General features: G+C 40.5%; 1 protein-coding gene across 4 annotated transcripts in view; it reads right to left on the bottom strand.

Annotated features, from left to right (window-relative positions):
- The window catches only part of ENTPD1 (ectonucleoside triphosphate diphosphohydrolase 1), a 94,457-nt gene extending 75,845 nt beyond the window's left edge, over positions 1-18,612 (bottom strand). Inside the window, exon 1 of one of the 4 annotated variants that reach the window (XM_054729381.1) lies at positions 18,559-18,612. In XM_054729381.1, coding sequence (XP_054585356.1) covers positions 18,559-18,610 — 52 coding nt within the window. In that variant the 5' untranslated portion in view covers positions 18,611-18,612. Of the gene's footprint in view, positions 1-18,102; positions 18,251-18,558 lie in introns of those variants that run through there. The other 3 variants (XM_054729383.1, XM_028149111.2, XM_028149113.2) reach the window with 3 other exon arrangements.
- Positions 18,613-19,370: the final 758 nt, after the last annotated feature.

Below are 19,370 nucleotides of genomic sequence, written 5' to 3'. Positions count from 1 at the left end.
AGGGTAGACATAAGGTAGAAAGTAATGGGACAGGTGAAGGCAGTTTCTTTATTATGACTTATTAAACTTGACTTTTAATTACAGGGCAGGGCAAAATTAGGTTTACAGTTGCTTGTATGGAAAATAAGACAATAATTAATAAATAATATAAGAATAAACTCGCTTACTCACAACTATAAACCTACTTTTGCCCCACCCTGTATATGCATGTATCACTTTGGTAAAAATTAATATTGATATCTTTTTTTAAAAAAATTCTGCCAGTATATCAATTTAAAAAATCCAGGAGCCACTGAACTAAGTAATTATCAAGGTCTCTTCTGCTTTGAGACTGTTGTTTGATTTCATGTCCCCTAATGGAGCTGTTGTCATTGCTGGAAAACTTCATTTACAAGGCAGACAGAGGAAAATCGCTGCCAATCTTAATAAGTTGATATTCCAAGAGTTTAATGGTTTTCAGGGTTGTAAACACATTCTTTTTTTAATCCAAGATAATTTCCTCATTCCAGTTTCATTCTTATTTTTACTGACTTCTGTTATTTCAAATTTCCTTTTGTGAGGAATTAATTTTTTTCTAGGCTATTCATATCTCATTTTCAGATATTCTGTTACAGCATTGGCTCTCAGAAAGCAAGGAGATGTCTTATATTTCTAGACTTGTGAGAATTAACACCCAAATTTTATTTGAAAATTTAAAATAAAGCTAACAGGTAATTTACTGTGTTTCACATATTTATTCTAAACATGCTTAATTTTTACTAGTCAATTAGTATTGTTGAAAGGAGGTTTTTTCCATTTAACATTAAAATATTTCCATGACAGCCCTGGTTGATGAGGTCTTCTCATGTATTCAAAAGTCACCAGTTCAATTCCCAGAGCATATGGGAGGGAGAGAGCATTCAGGTTACGTACAAGAGGCAACCACTCAATGTTTTTCTCTCACATTGATGTTTCTCTCTCTCCCTCTCTCTTCCTCTTTCTCTCTAAAATCAATAAAAAAATATATTTTAAAAAATATTTCCATGACAAAGTTTTCTAAATAAAACTAATTGTGTTTTTATGATTGCAAAACTATTATATGCTCACTATTAAAAATTTGGAAAATACAATGAAGCATAAAAGAGGAAAAATAAAATGTACTCTCATTTAATTACCCATAAAGTATTTTTAGTATTTCACTGTATATCTTGCTAGTCTTCCTCCTGTGCATTTTTAATATCTACATTTATTAACTTTTTTTTTAATAAAATGTGTCTTGGTTGTTTAACTTCATAATTTGTTTTTCTCTTAACAATGATTATTTCTCTTATTATTGGAAACTCTTTTACATCACTTAATCATTGTTTCATGTATGGATATATATTGCTTTAGGTTATTTCCAGTTGTTCACTATTATAAACAATGCTCTAATAAATATCCTGTGGGTACATCTATACATGCATCCAGGCTGCTTCACCTAGGTTCTCAAAGATGTGCTGGGTCAGAATGTGGACTTTTTTTTAATAATAATAAGTCAAATTTCCCTCTAGGAAAGTTTACTTATTGCACTCTCACCAATAATTTGGGAATATTAATTTCCTCCATCTTTTCAACAACAAAGGACATTTTTAAATAAAAAAATTTTGACATTTGCCCTGGCTTGGGTGGCTCAGTAGTTACAGTGTCGACCTGCCCACTGAAGAGTCATAGGGTCTATTCTCAGTCAAGGGGCACGTACCTGGGTTGCAGATTCGATCCCCAGCTGGGTCTGGGTGTATGCGAGAGGCAACCAATCAATGTGACTCTTTCACATCTATGTTTCTCTCTCCCTCCCTCTCTCAACTTCACTCCCTCTCTTCCACTCTCTCTACAAAGCAATGGAAAAAGTATCCTCAGTTGAAGATTAAAAAACAACTTTGCTTTTTGTTATGTGAGAAATATAGCCCTGATTGGGTGCTTGGGAATCATGGCAGGCCTTCCAAAATTTATCTTGAAGATAAAGTGGGATATTTTCTATAGCATATTCTTGACATCAGGGATCATTTTACATATTAGGATGAATCTTAAGATATTGCCAATACTTGACAGTTTTTGACCTACAAAACTGTCCATTTCAAATGGTTAAGACTAAGAAATATATTTGAAAAATTGGGGAAGTTATAGGTTAAGAATTGGCCAAATGCTATTGCCTTTTAAAAGTTTCCCGTATGGAAGAGCTATCAGGACAACCTGCTCTAACAGGACGGCCCTGCTGTGCTTCTGCTGAAGGAGCTCAGAGCAGGCCTCCTTAAGATTGTGCCGGGATTTTTTGTTTGTTTGTTTTTAAATATATATTTATTGATTTCAGAGAGGAAGAAAGAGGGAGATAGAAACATCAATGATAAGAGAGAATTATTGACCAACTGCCTCCTGCACACTCCCCAATGGGGATCAAGCTCACATCCTGGGCATATGCCCTGATCAGAAATCGAACTGTGACCTCCTGTTTCACAGGTCAATGCTCAACCACTGCACAACACCAGCTGGGTAAGATTGCCGTTTTGGCATGTGGATTATTTTGAGCTGAAGGCAATTTCCCTACAGGCTCATGGGAAATTTTTACCTCTCCCTGAAAGAATTTAAATTAGGGCCCTAACCGGTTTGGCTCAGTGGATAGAGAGCGTCAGCCTGTGGACTGAAGGGTCCCAGGTTCAATTCCAGTCAAGGGCATGTACCTTGGTTGCGGGCACATCCCCAGTGGCAGCTGATCGATGTTTCTTTCTCATCGATGTTTCTAACTCTCTATCCCTCTCCCTTCCTCTCTGTAAAAAATCAATGAAGTGTATTTTTTTAAAGAATTTAAATTAGGGGCCTTTCCCATAATAAGAGTTATTACCAGAAGTAACTTTTTGTGACCTACCTATAGTGCAAGGCAGACATATAATTACTGAATATCTGCTCTTCTTATCCTGAAAATGATCTTCCTCCTCTTTGAAGCCTGACATGCCTTATCTCATCCTTAGCTCAGAATGCCATATATACCTCATTTTAACTTTCTGTCTCTGCACCTCTCATGTATGTGAGGTCTCTGATTCTCTCATGTATGTGGGGTTCCCATATGTTTGTATGTAATTTAATTTGATTATTTTCTCTTGTTAATCTGTCTAATGTTGATTTAGTTATAAGACCAACTAGAAGGGTAGAGAAAAGTTCCTTCATTCCCCACCACCTCACACAGCCTGGTTGGATGGGTTGGGGTGAATCAACGTGAACTACAGCTAGGGTATGATGGGGATTCAATCACTCGAGTCCACTGAGAGATGGCCTTCCTATAGAGAAGTCCTATTGTGAGGTAGGGTTTTTGGAGCGAAAATATATAACCAGAAAGGTTAAAAAGAGGTTAAGGAAACCTCAGAAATGCTTCAGGTGTGTGAGGCTATGTCCAATGCGCTTGACTAACACTGGCAACATTTATAGCCCAAAAGGGGAAAAGTATCTAAGGAACACCATCTCCTCTCATGAAAAAAAAAAGTCTATCTCTAATTGTTCAGATTATGCCCACGGATGAATTGGAGAACTAGCCCAGCATGAGTGGGAGCTACAGAGTTTGCAGGAAAAATTATATGTCATCAAGGTCCAAGGAGTCCTACAAGACATCAATAGCAGGAGAGTTAAATGTAACAGGAAGCACGTTATCAAGAAAAAGGGTCTTTTAAAAGGCAGAGGAGTTGTCCTCCAAAACTCACTCAGCCACCAACCAGCTGGGCAAGTTGGGCACACTCCTTCCCAACTCGAGACTTCAGTGTTTCTGTCACTCACATGCTACTGTAATTTGGAAAGCAATTTGGAAATTCTACTTTTAGGAACTTGTCCTAAAGAAATCTTCAAAGACATGCACTGAGATCAATCCACAAGCAATTATTTATAACAGAAAAATATTTAGAAATTTCCTATATGTTCTACAAAAGGAAATAGTTAAATATTGGTATATGTTCAAATGATACAATACTACCCGCAGCAATTAAAATTTATGTGGTAAAAGCCATCCGCTTGTCATGACAAATTATAAAGTAAAATAGAAGATTACAATCAGTATGCATAACGTGGCCCAAAATTTTTAGAAAACAAATAATAATAAACAATAAAAAGTAGGAGAGAGGAGGATAAGGGAATGACTGGGAAGTTCCATGACAAAGGGTTATGAATAGTGAACTTACAGAGAAGTTTTATTTTCTTAATTGCTCTTTATATACTCCAAATTTTCTATAATAAAATTGTATTATTTATGTGATTTTAAAAGATAGCAATCATAATTAATTTTATTTTAGTGAAGCGGTTTGAGAAGCTCAAGTTTCTTCCAGCATTAACATTCTTTTTGAAATGCCAAATGCAGAGATACCTGGACCACATTTAAATAGTGATTTCCTACTCCTGCTGGACTCTAGATTCCCTTAAAGGGTAAAGTCTTCCAAATCATTGGGTTTTGCAAACAGATATACCCTCTGAAGCCATAAGGCAAGTCTGGGGAATGCAACAGTAGGTTGGCGCCTGGAATTTGGGCTGTCTTCACACTCTTAAGTCCTGGATCGAGCTCACTGGGAAAGACACATTTGTGAAAGATGCACTTCCTGGCCCTAGAGCCTCTGCTTTTCTTTCGCAGAAAATGTTTGCAATGTAGATGGTCTTTCAGCAGCAGGCTACACACCTTCCCATAAAAGTTTCCATTCCTAAGACATTTCACAGATAGCTTATGGTAGAGGCTGTAAAAAGGATACACAGGACAGAAATAGGCTATTTCTAGCTGAAGTGAACATTGCTGTATTGTCTGCCAAGAATCCATTTCCCCTTCTGGTACCACAACTCTGAATTTCCTTTGAGGAACCATGCCACCCGCACACTAAATCATGTTCTTCAGATGTCACTTATTTCTCCTTGGTTCCGGGAGACAGGAGGGGGACGGAGAAGGGGCGGGTGGGGGGTGGGGGGAGAAAGCAATAGGATTAACTCCAGTGAGAATTTTGCTCCCAGCATGCCACCAAAAGTGCGCCTATCAAGATCACCATCAACCTCCACTGCTAAATTCGCTGGTCAGTTCGCAGTTTCACCTGATTTGACCCATGAGCAGCATTAGACTCAGCTGACCACATCCTCTTCATGAAATTCTCTTTAGTTGGTTCCCAGTTTACACCATGCTCTCCTGGTTTACCCCCCCTCTACTCTCCACCCCACCAGCCCAACTCCCCACCCCCCTCTCTCTGTCATCTTGGATGGTTTCTCCTCTTGTCCCCAGACTTCAAGGCTCAGGACTTGAAACTTCTTTTCTATGTACACTCATTCCCTTGGTGATCTCATCCAGTTTCATTATATTGAAATCCAGTCTCACTGAGTTTAAGCACCACCTGAGGACCCAAATTTAACTCCAGACTTATATATTCATTTGCTCAATTCAAAATCTCCATGTCAAATAGGCATTTCTTATCAACTAGACATCTCAAACTTAAAACATCCCAACTGAGATCCTAATCTTCCCATTCAAACCTGTTCCTCTTACAGTCTTTCCATCTCAGCTCAATGCAACTCTACTGTTCCAGTTTCTTGTAAGGCCCAAAACTTTGCAGTTAGTTTCCTTTTCCTTTGTGTCCCAGCCAGATTCCATCAGAAAATACCATCGGCTCTGTCTTCAGAATAGATCCAAAATCCAATCACTTCTCACTGCTTCTACTGCTACCACCTAGAACTAGAAACGTGTCTCACCTGCATAACTGAAGTTCTCTCCCAACTGGTCTCTCCCCTTCTGCCCTTGCCCCCTTTCAGTTTATCCTTTATATAGCAGCCAGCATGATCCTATTGAAATGCAAATTGATCAAGTCACTCCTGTTCTCAAAACTCACAGTGGTTTCCTATTCCACCATCTAGAAATGCAAAGGCTAAGCAGTGGTCTGCAAGGCACCAGATCTGTTTAGACCAAACCCACCTCTCAGCTCTCGCCTCCTTGCTCTCTCCAACCCAGCAACATGGCTTCCTTGCTGTTTCTTAAACATCTAATTTCTCTTCAGAACTTTTGACTTGCTTGCTTGAAATGTACTTCCTGGAGACAGACACATCTTCACCTCTTCGAGGTCTTTCTTCAAAATCACCTTCTAGCCCTAGCTGGTTTGGCTCAGTGAATAGAGTGTCAGCCTTCGGACTGAAGGATCCTAGGTTGATTCCTGTCAAGGGCACATGCCCAGGTTGCGGGCTTGATCTGCAGTAGGGGACGTGCTGGAGACAGCTAATCAATGATTCTCTCTCATCACTGATGTTTCTATCTATCTCTCCCTCTCCCTTCCTCTCTGAAATCAATACAAATATTTTTTTTAAATCACCTTCTATTTTAACATACTTTCTAAAATTGTAATCTCCCAACATTTCTTACTCCCCCTTCCCTGCTTTAATTTTCTCCTTAGTACTTATCATCACATAATATACCATACATTTTACTTTTTTTTTTTTTTGCTTATTGTCTGTATCCCCTCCACCCAGAATATAAGCCCTATGAGGTTACGGATTTTGTTTTGTTTCCTGCTGTATCCTCAGTGCCTAGAAAAGGGCTTGACACATACTCTTTGCTAAACAAATATTTGTTGAATGATGAGTACATCTCCTTTTTGCTGGCTCTTATCTATCAAACATAAGTAAGTTCACTCTAGCCTTAACATTCTTCCCTTGATCTGACTCATCCCACAAGTCAGCTCTCTCCTTCCCTCCACCAGCTCACTGCTCCTACTTTCTTAGGTTCTGCTCTTTAACCTCTTAATATGGTTAAATAAATCTGTTTTCACCAAGGACACTATAAGCTCCAAATTTTCAAACACAATCACCATATTCATCTCATTTTAAAATGTACCATTAGAGTTTTGGGGAGTTCTTTGGAGAGTGGAGGGATAAAGAAACTGTGGGTAGGAAACATTATAAAATGCATCTCAATTCCCAAATACATTAATTACACTGTGGGGTAGGGGTAGACGGCAGGAGGAAGTATGCTCGAAGAGGAGGAGAAAATTCTCATTTTCTTTCTTGCCTATTCTGCAACTCTGGAACTTCTTCTTGATACTTTTCTCAAAACACCCTTTCCTTTGGCTACAAGGTTCAGACTCTCTCCTTGGCTTTCTCGAGAAACTGCCTTTCTAGCATTCTTTCTGAATCTCTTAAGTTCTTTCTCTTCCCATCCTTTTATTAATATTGGTATTTCCTTAGGTCTCATTCTTCATCCTCTTTGTTTTCATTTTCTATACTTCCCAGGGTGACTTATCCATGCCCATACTTTTAACCACTGACTCCATGCTCCAACTCCAGCTCCCATTATCTCTCAATTTCCACCAGACCTCTCCAAGCTCTAGACCCAAATTTCTAGCAACCAACAGAATATCTCTTCCTTGATGTCTTCTTTTAAATATTCAGATTGAGCATGTGCTAGGATGAACTTATATCTCTCTTCCCCTGCCAAATCGACACCCCTCCCCGATTCCCAGCCTTATATATAAACATTTATTGACCCAGTCATCCAAATCTGAACTTGAAAATGTCTTGACATCTTTCTCTCTTTCCCTCCCAACATACCACCTAACACTCTACCTCGGGAATATTGTCTAAATCTAGTCCCTCCCATTTAATGCCTTAGGTGCAGGTCCCCATCATCTCTAACCTACTGGACCATTTCAGGAGCCCAATACTTGTCTCCCCCCGCCCCCATTGCTCATTAACTTCTTGGTTCATTCCCTAGACCAGTGATGGGCAACCTTTTGAGCTTGGTGTGTCAAACTTCGCCAAAAAACTGAGCATAACTCGGGTAGTATGTCACTTTGAGGAAAAAACTAACTCCAAGACTCTAGTGGCAAATGTTTCATCCTCAGGAGCAGCAAATGTTTCATCCTCGGCATGCAGCCGCGTGTCATCAGAAATGGCTACGCGTGTCAGTGCTGACACGCGTGTCATAGGTTCGCCATCACTGTCCTAGACTAATACCAGACTCATAAAGCCAAATCTTATGACCACTGAGTATAATGATAACATAAAAGAAAATACTTTGCCAAACCCTCCCACATTCTTGTGAAAATTTACATCTGTATCTTAAAAGAAATGGTTTTTTTCCCTCCAAATAAAATGCCCAGGCATTAGAATTAAAAAATGGTATTAATGGCCAGTATCACCTCTTCTGAGACACAGTGGCATGACCAGGGCCAAGTAAGTAGAGGACTTAGTTGGCCCTCCCAGCACCCATCAGCTTGGGAACAAAAAAAATGCTCTATGAGAGAAGAGCAGCAGAGCAGGATGGGAACTCTTTGGGAAACCCTGGGCTTGTTTTGTTTGTTTGGGTATTGGTTGTTGTCTTTGTAAACTGACAGCCATGTGTCCACCATAAGTATAAAGAGACTTTGACAAGTGATCTCCAACAAAAGGCATTACTTGGGCAAGACACTAAATGAAACAAGAGTTCACTTCCCAGTTCAACAGAGGTTGGCTTTCAGTGGGAAAGGGGCAAAAGCAAGAAAATGGGCCCAGAGAAGGTTCCTTTCTGAATGTCTTTATGTCTCTGCACAACAATATTGACAGAATTCTGACAGTCCTAGCCTCTCTATCCTCTGAAGCATTGAAATATGGCTATATGGCGACAGGACTTTTGTTTTCTTTCTTGGATCTGAATGAGCATTTTTGGCTAGAAAACTATCTTCTCACACATAGAAGGGGAATCTAGCATTTGGTGATTGCATTCTTCCAGGATGCAAACAGAATCTGAGGGAGCCAAGGTTAGAATATGCATTCCCACCCTCTCTAATACTGGATAGTAATGAATTTCCCCAAATGCTTCCTTAAGTCTTGTTAGAATAAGATGAAAATTCATATATTCATTTGCACACACACAAAAGGAATTTCTTTTTTTTTCCAGGATAAGGGGTTAGATTACATAAATTTTGCAATAAAGTAGAAAGAACAAGAGGAAAAGCTTTCCTCCAAAATAGATATGATGTAGGAAAGAATGGGAAATCTTTCTTTGTTTATTTTTTAGTTAGACACAAGAGGATGTTGCTGTGAGAACAGAGCAAACTAAGATAAAAAGATTTCATGGAAACCAAAAACATTGTAACTGAATGAAAGTTTATATTGGAGATAATTAAGGAAAATTGAATCAGTGATGTAGAGTACAATCTTGGGAAAATATTCTCTGAATACAAAGAAAAGTAAATGAAGGAAAGGAAGGAAGGAGGAAAGAGAAGAGAAGAGAAGAGAAGAGAAGAGAAGAGAAGAGAAGAGAAGAGAAGGAAGGAAGGAAGAGAAGAGAAGAGAAGGAGAAGAGAAGAGAAAGAAAAGAAAGAATTTTAAAGATAAGAAATCCAAATAATTGGTTCCTAAAAAGGAAAAACAAACAAAACAGAAACATTGATCAAAGTTATGACAAGAGAAATCTTTCTTGCTCCTAAAAAGTCCTGAATTTAGAAATCAAGCAGGTTTACCATATTCGAGGCAAAATTTATGAAAAGAAGTCTATGCTAAGCTATGCTACTGTGAAGAGTATAAACATCAGGAATAGAGAACAGAAAAAGACATTCAGGTTGAAAGCTAATTGTCCTCAAACTTCTTTCTAGCATCAAGTTTCTCAAGACAATGGAGGACTATCTCCAATTACTTTAGGGAGATAAGATTTCTTATCTATATTTATATAAGTTGTCACTCTCTATGAAAGAAACCAAAATTAAGACCTCAAGAATGGCCCTGGCCAGTGTGGCTCAGTTGGTTGGGCATCGTCCCATGCACTGAAAAGTTTCAGGTTTGATTCCTGGTCAGGGCACAAGCCCAGGTTGTGGGCTGGATCCCTGGTAAGGGGCATGCAGGAGGCAGCCCATTGATGTTTCTCTCTCTCCTTCTCCCTTTCTCACTCCTCTAAAAATCAATTTAAAATCTTTTTTTAAAGAAGAGATAAAATTGCCAAAACCGGTTTGGCTCAGTGGATAGAGCGTCGGCCTGCGGACTCAGGGGTCCCAGGTTCGATTCCGGTCGGGGGCATGTGCCTTGGTTGCGGGCACAGCCCCAGTGTGGGGTGTGCAGGAGGCAGCTGATCGATGTTTATCTCTCATCGAGGTTTCTGGCTCTCTATCCCTCTCTCTTCCTCTCTGTGGAAAATCAATAAAATATATTAAAAAAAAATAAAAGAAGAGATAAAATAAATATGTAAGCAAATTAACAATATATATGTTTTAAAAAGACTTCAAGAATGAAGAAAGGCATAGTGAGAAAAGAACTTTTTTGAAGAATTATATTCATGGAGTGTTGAATTTGATTATTAATATCTAAATAAAAAGTAGAAACCCTGTGAAATAAATGACTAATAGAATTTTCAATATAGGATTGTATAATATCAGATTAAATAAAATAAGAAAGGAAGACACAGGGAACAAAAACTCTTGAATTATTGCCTTTCATAACAGCGTCAAAAGTAACTATTGTTCTTTACTTTGCTATTAAGATAAACTGAAGCTCAGGAATATTTTTCTTTTACTATTTAAGTTATCCATAGATAAGAATAAAAATAAGATGCCTGTTATCCACAGCTTTGTAGAAATATATATACAAAGGGAGAATAAAAGAAGAATGGTGAGTAAAGTAAATGTGAACTAAATTCCTCCATGAAGATAGACTCAAATTGGATTTTCAAAGCCAATGTTTTACAAAGGATACATCAAAAATAAAATGAAAATCCCACCTGACTTGTTGGTAGAAATTGACAAACTGATCCTCAAATTCATATGGAATTCAAGGGACCCATAATAGCCAAAACAATCTTGAAAAAAGAAAACAAAGTTGGAAATCTCATATTTCTTGATTTCAAAAACTATAGTAACCAAGGTAGTGTGGAACTGACACAAGGACAGACAGATTATGGAAGAGAACTGAGAGTCCAGAAATAGACCCTCACATTTACAGTCCATTGATTTTCAACAAGCATGCCAAGACAATTCACTGGGGAAAAGAATAGTCATTTCAACAAATTGTGCTGGGACAACTGGATATTCACATAAAATTGGGCCCCTACCTCATACCATACACAAAAATTACTCAAAAATAGATCAAAGACCTAAACATAATGGCTAAAACTGCACAATTCTTTGAAGAAAACACCAATGAAATCTTCATGACTTGGATTGGGCAATGGATTTTTTAGATAGGACACCAAAAACACAATCAACCAAGCAAAATATAGATAAACTGGACATCATCAAAATTTAAAATGGTTGTGCTGCAAACAACACCCCTGAAAAAATGAAAATAAAACCCATGAAATGGGATAAGATTTTTTGCAAATCATATATCTAATAAAGGATTCTATCTAGAATCCTATATAATAAAAGACTAATATGCAAATTGAGCCTAACAGTGGAACGGCCAGAACGACCGCTCAACCAATCACTATGAGGCACACTGACCACCTCTCGGTTTCATCCCCGGGCTGTCAGGCTCTGATTGCGGGATGGCGAATGGAACCAGAGTGGGTGGCAATGGAGGAGGGGGGGGGCAGGGCCGGCGAGTGGGCAGAACAGCCAACCTCTCAGTCCCTTCTCCGAGTCATCAAGGCCAGGCTCCAATCACCCAATGGCGAACAGGGAACCGAAGGTGGGTGGCTGGGTGGGGGGGGGCGGGCAGAGCCTGCTGCAGACAGCCGGGGAATATGTCCCTGATCACAGACCAGGACTAGGGACCATACCCACGCACGAATTCCTATCTTTTATCTTTCCCAAAACTCTTTCTCTGCATCTACTTTACATTCCTTTTATACTCCCAATCTCATTACCCCTCCCTTTTCCAATAAGCCATTATAAAAATAATTCACATCTGCTTTTATCCTGAAACTTAAATTCTCATAGGTATCAATAAAAGTACACAAAAGTAAATGCATATATACTATAATTTTACATAGGAGAAAATTATGATTGAGGAGAGACTGCCACATAATCGAAATGACTGAATAGATTTACCAATATCTAATTTTGTATCTTAAAAACAGAATATATCTTTTTCACAAGTGTTCATAGATTTCTAAAAATTCACTACATGCTTAGATACAAAGAAGCCTCAGAAATTATAAAGCTATATTATCTATTATGAAATAAAATTAATTAAAATTAATGGTTTAAGCAAAATAACAATCACTTGGAACTTTATAAAGTATTATCCTGGATTAAAGAGACAATAAAAATGCACTATTAGCCAGGCCGATGTGGCTCAGTGGTTGAGTGTCGACCTATGAACCAGGAGGTCCCCAGTGTGGGGCGTGCAAGAGGCAGCTGATCCATGATTCTTTCTCTTCATTGATGTTTCTATCTCTTTTTCCCTCTCCCTTCCTCTCTGAAATCAATAAAAACATATATATTTTTTAATGCAATATTAAACTACTTTTAAAACTACCACACCACATATAAAAATGTATTGGCTCTATTCTTAGCTATATGTCTCTGTATAAAAACACTCAGAGAAGATTCAGAAAAGCAATTATGGCCGAAAAACTTGAATATCTTTATTTTATGAAGAGCTCACATAAATTAATTTAAAAACACAAAATCCAAATAAATAATAAACAGGCAAGGGATGCAAACTGACATAATATAAAAGAAGCAGCACATTATGTGGAAAATGTCAAATTTACTGGTAATTAAAGAAATACAAACTAAAACAACATCCAAGTAGGTAAGATTATTTTAAAAACAAGAACAAAAACACCAAAACTGTCAGAAGCTCAGCAAAACAGGTCTTGCTTGTGGGAACATGAAGGATCTACTCTTAGGGACAGTAACTTGGCAATAGTAATCAAGAACTTTAAAAAACATTTACAAATTTTAATCCAGTAATTGTACTTTTGGGACTCCATCCTCAGCATGCAAGCCTGTATATGGAACAACGCCATGCGCAAAGATGTTTACTGGAATGGCAACAACCTAAACGTTCAACAACAGGGGAATATTTTCTTTTTATTATTTTTGTTAATCCTCACCAGAGGATATTTTTCCATTGATTTTTTTTTTTTCTCAGAGAGAATAGAAGGGAGCGGGGAGAGACAAAGAGAAACATCGATGTGACAGAGACACATTGCTTGGTTGCCTCCAGCACAGCCCCTGGTTAGGGCTGTGCTGGCGCCTGCAACCGAGGTACGTGCCCTTCATCAAAATCGAACCCAGGACTCTTCAATCCACGGGCCAAAGCTCTAGCCACTGAGCAAACTGGCTAGGGCAACAGGGGAACATTTAAATGAACGATGTAGCTATAAAAATCATGCTAATAAAGACTATGCTGTACGATTGCTGCATATATGTACAATTTAAAAAGCCTGACTTTCACTGCTACACTAAAAGCCAGGCTTTTAAATTGTACATATATGCAGCCTAATGATCACAATGCCACCTCATAAATTTTCAAGGTCCTAGTCAAGTAAATGCTATAATCGAGAAAAACCCAGCATAGTAAAAGGACTTGCAAGGAAATACACTAAAGTATTATCACGAGTGATTTTTTTCTCCTCTCCCCTAATTTATATTTTCATATTTTCTTTAGTGGACATGTGCCATATTACGTACATCCTCACAGACATGAAGGAATTGTCTACATTAGTCCTATGAATCAAAAGGAAACAACACCCTCAGAGACATGAAGGAATTGTCTACATTCTTCCTGTGAATCAAAAGGAAATGCCTCTTTATGTAGGGTGTGTGCTGCCATTGTTCCTGGGTCTCCAACGTCATTTTTATATTCTGACACAAAAACTGCAGGATGAAAACATGTTAGGCAAATTCTCCCGTCTTCCTTTCTCCAACTTATTTTTTCCTCATAATTCCTTCAATTTTCCAAACCTAAAAAAATTCAGTCCTCTCTCCCCGCCTTTGTGCCTGGGACATTCCCCACGTCACTTGTGCAGCGTGGAGACGACGCCCAGGCACGCTGCTCCCGGTCTCAGAGCCCTGGGTCCCTGCTGCCCCAGGTCCCTGGCCCTCCACGCACCCAGCAAAGGGCTCCAGCGCTGTTCAGGTCCGAGGAGGGAATGAAAGCAACTTAGGAAACTCCAGAGCCTTGGAGAAAGAGGGGAGATGTTTGGGGAAACCAACACAGGGCCTTCTTTGTGGAATAATTTGTGCGAAAAAGATTCAGACTTGTTTCCTGTATGGCAAATTGGGGGCCTCAACTTCCCGTTCTGGGCATATATTGACTGAACAATCAAATGAACAAACGAATGAATTAGGCTTCCCGTTACCCTGCAAGGACATAGCAGATCAGAGACTCCAAGTGATGGCTAGGGGAGGGATTGGTCATTTGGTACCAAAATAAGCCCTGAGGTTAAGGCAGGCAAAGACCCTATAACATGGCTAGTCAAAGTGTGGCCTATGGAAGGGCAGCATGACCATCACTTGAGTTGGTTAGAAATGCAGAATCTCCGGCCCCACCCCAGAGCTACTGGATCAGAATCTGCATTTTGACAAGATCCCCAATGATACACATACGTGTTAAAGTTTGAGAAACACTGCCTCGGAGCATTCACACACATTCACCAAGACGGAGCTAGTGCCTCTGTCTTCGGCACTTCCACCAAACCGTCAAGAGGCTTGAGGATTCCTCACCACTAGGCCTGCCCTCAATTTTGCCCTTGCTCCCGAGAAGATACTCTTCAAATGCAGTGTAGCCAAGTAAAAGCAAGACCCACCGCTGGCATTTGTGAAATCTATTTATCAAATGTGTCTAATGACCATGCAAGATAATCATAAGGAAATCATTTAATATGCAGCAGCTGATGGCTTTGTAAAGGGTAGTAGTGGATTACATGTCTGGTAACCCACTAACCCTTTATAGCCGGGACTACACTTGGGACTTCTGCCTTCAAAACTCCAGGATGGACATGTAAATAGGTTCCGTGCTCAGAACTTGGAAAAGGTGAAAGAGCTTTTTACTCTTAAATCTGGGCTGTGGTTTCAGGAAAGGAGAGAGAAAAGATCTGTAAGCATTGCTTAGACTAGGAAGGGCTTGCTGTCAGCACCAGACTCTACTCATCTTTCTAGAACCACTGAAGTGTCCCATCCTTTGAGAAGTTTTCTCAGAAATCATCACTCCCTATTGTGCTTCTCGTGGCATTTTCTTTAGACTTGTATCACAGCGCTTAGGGAGGTCGGAGACCTTAATGCATTAGGAACCCAGGCTTTGCAGCCTAACTATATCGGTCTGAATGCCCCCTCTGCCTATTATTAGCTGTGTGGCCTTGGCCACATAACTTCCCTCCACAGCTGTGAGATGCAGAAACCTATAATCATAGGTATGTTCTGAAGGTTACATGAAACAATGCATGACATAATTACAGTGCCTGGCATATAGTAAATACTGAATCAATGTCAGCCATTATTACTAGCACTTCACAAAGTCTGGATTTAATTAGAGTTGGTTGTATATATGTCTGTCTTTCCCACTAGATTGTAAGCAAACTGTTTATATCCCACACATCTGGCACAGGGACTTACAAATGGTAGACACAATAATATTTGTCAAATTGGTTTGAAGGTATGCCAGGGAGAGGAAAGCGAGGGTGCTGGAAGCAATTGTAATGTACTTCATGATTTTACCCAGTGCCCAACCTTTATAGTGTTTGTTTCCTTCTAATACCGGAGTCCATTGTCTCAGACTGTGCTATAAAATGGGGCTTGGGGAAAAATAAAAAATAAAAATAATAAAATGGGTCTGAGGAGACATTATTTCTGGAACCAGATGTTCTGTTCAGAGAGATCGAGGTTGTGCTATGAGGCATCTGAAATCTCCATTTGTCCCCTGGCTGAGGGGTAATGAGGGCTGCAGTTCAGCCAGAGCTAGACTGGCCAAACTGGGCACACTGGCATGGGGCTGTATCAGCTTGGAGTATCACCCACCCGGTAGGGATGCATTTTGTTTTTCAGTGTATTCAGAAATGTCTTTACAGATTGCACAAGAGCTATATGTACCAGCGGGAGCTCTACAGCAAACTCCAAGGTTCCTTTTTAAACCAGCCTCCTGACTCTTGGATGAACATCAACTAAAAGAATACTACGTTTATAAATATTTATTGAGTGCCCATTGTGTGCTAAACATTGCTCCAGACACTGAAGATCCAATGGTAAATAAATAAATTATAGTTGGGGGACAGGGAAGGCAATTCAGAGGGCAGGAATGTGGACAAGTATGACAAGCCACCTTAGGCATTAAGTGGTGAGGTGGTGTAGAAACGTTCAAGAAAGAGCCGAGTCTAACAACCAAGATGAGGCCTGAAGGAGGGATTGCGACAGCTAACATTTATTGAGCATGTACTATATGCATAAGGCCCTATTCTGAGAACCTTGTCTGAATCCCTCATTTAGTCCTTACAACAACTCTACTAGGTAGATATTATATTATCTTCATTTTATAGATGAGACACGCAGTCAGTAAATGATGGCGCTGGGGTTCAAACCCAGGCAGCATGGCTCCACACTAAACGGGAAGAGAGGCAGATAGGCCTTAGAAGCAGAGTTAAGCTCCTTGCAACACAGCCTGGGAGGGAGGAACGAAGCAAGGTCTTTGGGGGAACCGAAAGCAGCTGGGGGTGGGAGAGAAGTTCAGCGGTGACTGGGCTTGCTCTGCAGCTTAGAAACCAGAGGCGGGGGATTTCTGGTCTAGTCTAGTTGTATGATTCCTGTCACCTAACCCGTCCTGGCCTCAGTCTCTCCCTTCTGTGAAAGGCAGTATGACAATGGCTGGGCTCTACCATAGAGAAGGGCCATGAGTACCGAGTGAGAAAAAAAAAAAATGTGAACTTGACAGGAAAGCACAAATTCCTCCCCAGCCTTGCAATTTCATCAGTAGCATTACCCCAGTAGCTTCAAGGGTTTGCAAACCTGGAATCAAGTGTTAGGGCAGTTAGAGCGGTGGGAGTAGAGCAACAGCACAGGCAATAGAAAGGCCCGCGGCTGCTGTGTCCCGCTGCCGGCATCCACACTCACCACTTCCCGTGCGATCCCACGGCAAGCTCCTCTCCTACTACCTCAACTCCATCATCCATAAAATGGGGATGGTCACGTAGCGCTCATTCCATAAATTGATGTAATAAGTAACACATGTAACATGCTTAGCACAGCTCCCAGCACAGACTTAGTAAATGTTAACGGCTATCATTATTACCCTTATTAAGAAATCTGTTGCTCATTTCATTTCTCCGCATTCTATGTGATAAAAACGGGTGGAGTTATTAGAAACTAGAGGTAATGAAGACGGTTTGCAACCCTACACACCCACACGGCGGTAGAGATTCCTCCTGGCTCCCACGGACTGGCAAGCAGCTAGCTTTCCGTCCTGGCAGAAAATGCCCAAAAGAGGTAAAAGACAAGAGACTGCACACCATTTGTGCAAAGCCGGCTGCTCTTCTAGTTTTTAGACAAGATCTAAATATAGTCCGTTAAATACGCCTTGCTTTTTTAAGATAAAACTGTTCTTCTTCAGCCCTCCATCCCGTCTCTGCGCTGCCTCCCTCCATGCACACACACACTCCCCCACACACACTCCCACACTCCTTCCAAGAAGCTTTCAGTCTTTTGCAAGAGGCTTACTCTGGGGTCCTGTTGTGACAGCTTCTAGCCACATTAACTTCTCTAACTCCCTGCCGAGAAGCCTTTGCTAATTTCACAACAGGAAAGCACGCAGGAAATTAGAGAACAAAACAAATCTGCACCCTGAGCCCAGCATCTTCAAGCAAATACGCCGAGGTCCGGACCGAAGCAAGATGACTCTGGACTATAAATGAGGCGGCTGCCTCTTAACTGCAAGGGGACGGAAGAAGTCATTTACCTCTTTAAAAAAAAAATACACACAGATCTGAATACAAATGGTAATGAATATTCATGAGCTCCTTCAGCTGCCTCAAGAGCCACCCTTGACTACAAACAGCGGGCTTGCTTCTTAAAGTTTCCCAAGTTCTTTTTCTGCCTCCTCTCAGAAGGAGAGGGTGGGAAAGTTCATTTAGGGCTCTGTGCCTCTTGCTCTTTCAAGTACTTGCTTTTGGTCTGGGCTTTGGGTTTGTTTGGTTTTCTCCTTTTTTTTTGTCCTTAAGGATTCGGATCAAATCAATTTTGCTCTTACCCTTTACATCTTCCATAACTGGCAGCTTTTGTGTTCTTCCTCTTTGCTCTTTTTTTTTTTTTTTTTTTCAGCCTCTGCTTGCTGTGGTCGGTCTCAGTGAGAGAGGTACTCTCAAGGAACAGAGATATAACAGACCCTCGGGCTCGTGGGAGGGGCTAAATTAGCCGGCCCGTTTAGGAAGGAACCTCTAACTCTGTTTCATTGACTGGAAACAACAGATTGGCCTTGGCGGAGGAGTCCAGCTGCTCATTTCCGTAAAGTTACCAGAAGGCTTCCCAGGGTTGTAACTTTCTGTATTCGTGTTCAAATACTTCTCTCCCGCTCTTTCCTCTCTCGTTGTTACAGAAACTCACTCTCCCCCTTGGGGGGGGGGGGGGGGGGAAAGTACCTTGGCTGCAAGCAAAAATGCTATTTACTTATTGCAATTTTGAAGCCAGATAACAAGAAACTTGTTACCTTGGTACCCACTGGGAAAACTGGGCTGCAAAGACAGTTCTTCCCGCCCCATGAAGCTGATCACTCCCGGTTCCCGATGAGCAATCCTTTTACGAGGCTTATGAGACCAGAAGCGCAAAGGATCCTGCACGCGTCGGGCCAGCCAGTGGCAGGAGAAGTGTTATTGGACGGAAGGCCCGTGCGAGGGCACGGGAGGCTGCTCGCTGGGAACAGCTCTCTAGCTGTACTGACGCAAGTTGTACACCTTTTCTCCAGACCATGACTTCCGCCTCTTAACGTCTTCTGGGCAGAAATTGCTACACTTGGGCTTTGTCAAGATGACCCAAATACAGATAAGAGGCTGGCCAACGGTTTAAAAACTGTGTGTACGAAGTTATTTTGAAATCAAGACAAGAGCTAATCCTCCAAGAGAAAGGTAAGTCCTCAAGTCCCAAGGTTGCCTGGGCAGCTTCTCCCTCCAAGAGGCTGTCAGAAACCTTAGCATTTTAGGTTTGAAAGAAAATTAAGCCACACGTGTTCACAAAGATAACGAGCAGGTAGGTGCTCCCAGCATCTAATACAGTTTCTCCCAAAGAGTAGGCTGTCATTAAATATTTGATGGGTGAATGAATAGCAGCGAAGCAGGAATGTAGATCTGGTTCCTGATTCCTAGTTCATGCTTTTTCTACATTACTTCCCTAGCGTCTGAAGCCAATGATACCATAAGGTGTTTTCGTTACGTAAACCAGTAAATTTGTGACTATTGAAGATTGTATTTGACTCTATACAAAACATATATTCTTAGCTATACAGTCACCCACCGCTTAATGATA

This window comes from Eptesicus fuscus, chromosome 17 (genome assembly GCF_027574615.1).
Source record: "Eptesicus fuscus isolate TK198812 chromosome 17, DD_ASM_mEF_20220401, whole genome shotgun sequence".
Lineage (NCBI taxonomy): Eukaryota > Metazoa > Chordata > Mammalia > Chiroptera > Vespertilionidae > Eptesicus > Eptesicus fuscus.
Note: the sequence above shows the minus strand (reverse complement) of the source record. Positions and strands in the feature narration are given on the sequence as shown.